The sequence below is a fragment of the Semicossyphus pulcher genome, unplaced genomic scaffold (genome assembly GCF_022749685.1).
Source record: "Semicossyphus pulcher isolate SPU_LCO1_2020_fin unplaced genomic scaffold, fSemPul1.0.p SCAF_14, whole genome shotgun sequence".
NCBI classification, from domain to species: Eukaryota; Metazoa; Chordata; class Actinopteri; order Labriformes; family Labridae; genus Semicossyphus; species Semicossyphus pulcher.
This window is the reverse complement of record NW_027211648.1, coordinates 16817158-16820273: the sequence shown is the minus strand read 5'-3', so window position 1 is coordinate 16820273 and position 3116 is coordinate 16817158. Positions and strand designations below refer to the sequence as shown.

The 3116-nt window shown below is 41.6% G+C and overlaps 1 protein-coding gene across 1 annotated transcript; it reads left to right on the top strand.

Annotated features, from left to right (window-relative positions):
• Positions 1–3116, top strand: ngb (neuroglobin). The gene is made up of 4 exons (XM_069662015.1): positions 1–197; positions 608–716; positions 815–934; positions 1033–3116. Exons 1-4 carry the CDS (start codon positions 100–102, stop codon positions 1183–1185), a joined length of 480 nt encoding a protein of 159 aa, XP_069518116.1. The 5' UTR covers positions 1–99; the 3' UTR covers positions 1186–3116.

Genomic DNA, 3116 nt, shown 5'->3' with positions numbered 1-3116 from the left:
ATATTATGGCTCTCATCAGGCAGCGTCTTCTCGTCCTGTAGAGGAGTTGTGTTTTTCCCCTCTAGAAGAACTTGCCTCGTGTTTACAGCCTGAGGGAGGATGGAGAAGCTGTCAGGGAAAGACAAGGAGCTGATACGAGGCAGCTGGGAGAGCCTGGGCAAGAACAAAGTTCCTCATGGTGTCATCATGTTTTCCAGGTAACATTTTACACCATCAGCATGATTCAAATGGTGTCAGACAGTAGAGGGACTTGTGAGAGAAGAAAGCATCTATTCTCTGCAGCTATCCTTTAATTAACATCAACTTTAAACTAAGTAAAAGGATGTTGTTGTTTTCTGTGTTGTTACCTAACAGCTGTAATGATTGAATATGTATCCAAGGTGCTAAGAGAGAAACACGCTACATCTTTCGCTGCACATTTTCAGAATGCAGAGACAGGAAGCTTGACTTGTTGCTTGGCGACAAGCTGCAATAATCCACAATTTACTTTGAGACAGCTGCCGCTAAATCAGAGAGGAGCAGGAGAGATTTGTAGATGCATGATTTACAGAGTGATTTTGTGGATGTGTATACACCTATAGAACAGTGTGCTATTTGTCTGTGGCAGACTGTTTGAGCTGGACCCTGCACTCCTCAGCCTTTTCCACTACAATACAAACTGTGGCTCCACACAAGACTGCCTCTCCAGCCCTGAGTTCCTGGAACATGTCACCAAGGTGAGCTCCGTTCATTGCACTTACCTCCATAAGTACACAGTTTGTGCTTGTGCACAGTTTGAAACTCTCTCTGCATGTGTATGTGCATGTGATCCCAGGTGATGCTTGTGATCGATGCAGCAGTCAGCCACCTGGACGACCTTCACTCCTTGGAGGACTTTCTGCTCAACCTCGGGAGGAAGCATCAGGCAGTGGGAGTCAACACGCAGTCGTTTGCTGTAGGAGCATCATTTCATAGTAGAACTCTCAAAAAGCAATTTCACGAGTGAGTGAGCTGTGACAAAATATGTGTGTGCTTGTTTGTTTTGGGCTTCAGGTGGTGGGTGAGTCCCTCCTCTACATGCTGCAGTGCAGTCTGGGTCAGGCCTACACCGCGCCGCTGCGCCAAGCCTGGCTCAACATGTACAGCATTGTGGTAGCAGCCATGAGCCGAGGCTGGGCCAAGAACGGCGAAGACAAGGCGGACTGAGGCGCCCAGCGGGAGCTGCTGAGCTGTTGCTGTCAAATCAACATGGTTGCCATGGAATAAGGTTGTGTAACTTGCAGCGGTGCGGCTTTGGCTGCAGTACATTTGATCTGTGAGTGGGGTCGCATAGGGTAGCAAATGTACGGTGTGCTTACACTTTACAATTGGATCGACCAATCGCAGGGTTTATTTTCTGTGCTGTGGATGTTTATCTGCCAGGCCGTGCTGCGAGGTCCTGAGCCAGCCTGCTTTAGTTCCTGATCCTGTAATCTGAGCGCCTCACACTGAGACAAACAACAAGGATAACTGTTGAGTCTCTATGTATATAATGGCTCTGATATATCTACTCAAATGATAACAGTGGCTGTAGTGGTCTTTGTGATGTATCTTAAAAGAGTCGCACAATAGTGAAACACTAGATAATACATTTAGGCATCACACACACTGCTCAAACTGTGGTGTTACTGTGGCCAGCACGGGCAGCTCTCTTTCTAACTGGAACACAGTGATACTTTACGAAACATGTTGGGACAAAGCAATGTGATCTTACAGAAGAAAATCCTACCTAAACCATTACTGTGTTTTCTATGAATATTACTGTCATTACTCCTTTTTTATGAGTGTTATCTAACATTTAATCTACTGATAACTAAAGCAAGTTTTAAAAAGATTATATCAATTAGATACTGACAAGAACTGTTATACTCTCTGATGGCTTTCTTCAGAGATTAATGACTGTTAAGGCGTGCGAGTGCACCTTTCATAGGCTTCAGCTGACTGTTAACCTCTAATAGACTGTTATGTGACTTTCTGTGGGCATCTTTTGAGGAATGACAACATCTTTATCCCTTAGCTTTCAGCCTCCAGTCATTGTTAGTGTAACATAGTTTTGTTGTATTCTACTCGCTCAGTAATGCTTATTAACTGTGTTGTCGTGGCTACAAACATAGCGTTACCTCACCTTTAGAGGTGCAGATAAGCAGAGGCCTGTGTTCCTCCAACACTGAGCTTCTACATGGAAGTGAAACTGGAAATGAATATTTGTTTTGGATGATGAAAAAAAGTTTACATTTTAATTTAACTAAAAATACAGAGATTTTCTGTGCTGACACTGTCCAACATGTGTGCATCATTGTTATTACTGCCATAATCCTGTATGTATCATCCTCAGCTGTTATTTACATCCATGATCATAATGCCAAGTAACGTGCAACAGGGCGCCAAGTATTAGATAATAACACCATACAACTGTTAATCCAAGCTGCTGATATGTGGTTATTATTGCTTTAGTCTGAGTTTACATTTATAAAGTTTATTTTTATATAATAAATAATGTATGTGTAGTTAAAGAGCATAGATTTTTATTTAAAATGTCATGTACTGTACGGTATATATCCCTAGATGTATTAACTTCTTATCAGGTTTCTTTTGATCAAAACATATATAAACTTCTAAATGTGCAATCCTGACAGTTAAGTATAAAAGCTTTTATTTTGAAATATTCTCTCCCTACATAGTTTGTTCAGTCTGCAATTTCAGCTCACAGGTATGATGTTTATTACCGGCTGTGTAGGTGTGTATTTATAGTGATTCTTTGTCAGTATCAGTACACAGCCCTATGCAGGATGTCTCTGTTTTAATGACCTGACATAAGGTGTTTTTAGCAGGCATGACTGACAACTGGCATGTTATCCTGTTAACATCCAGCTCTGTACATACTGGCTGTGTCACTGTCTACCTCATCATTATCAGCTGCTACTGAACAGCGATGACTTCACCTAGTTATCCTTCAACCAAAAACGCACAATGTTATTATTATTATTATTAATAGAGTAAATGCAAGTACGCACTCTTTGTAAACTGGATCAATCCTACACTTTAAAAAGAAACATGTAATGTGCTGACTTGAGAATAAATAAAGTGATCTGTGGATA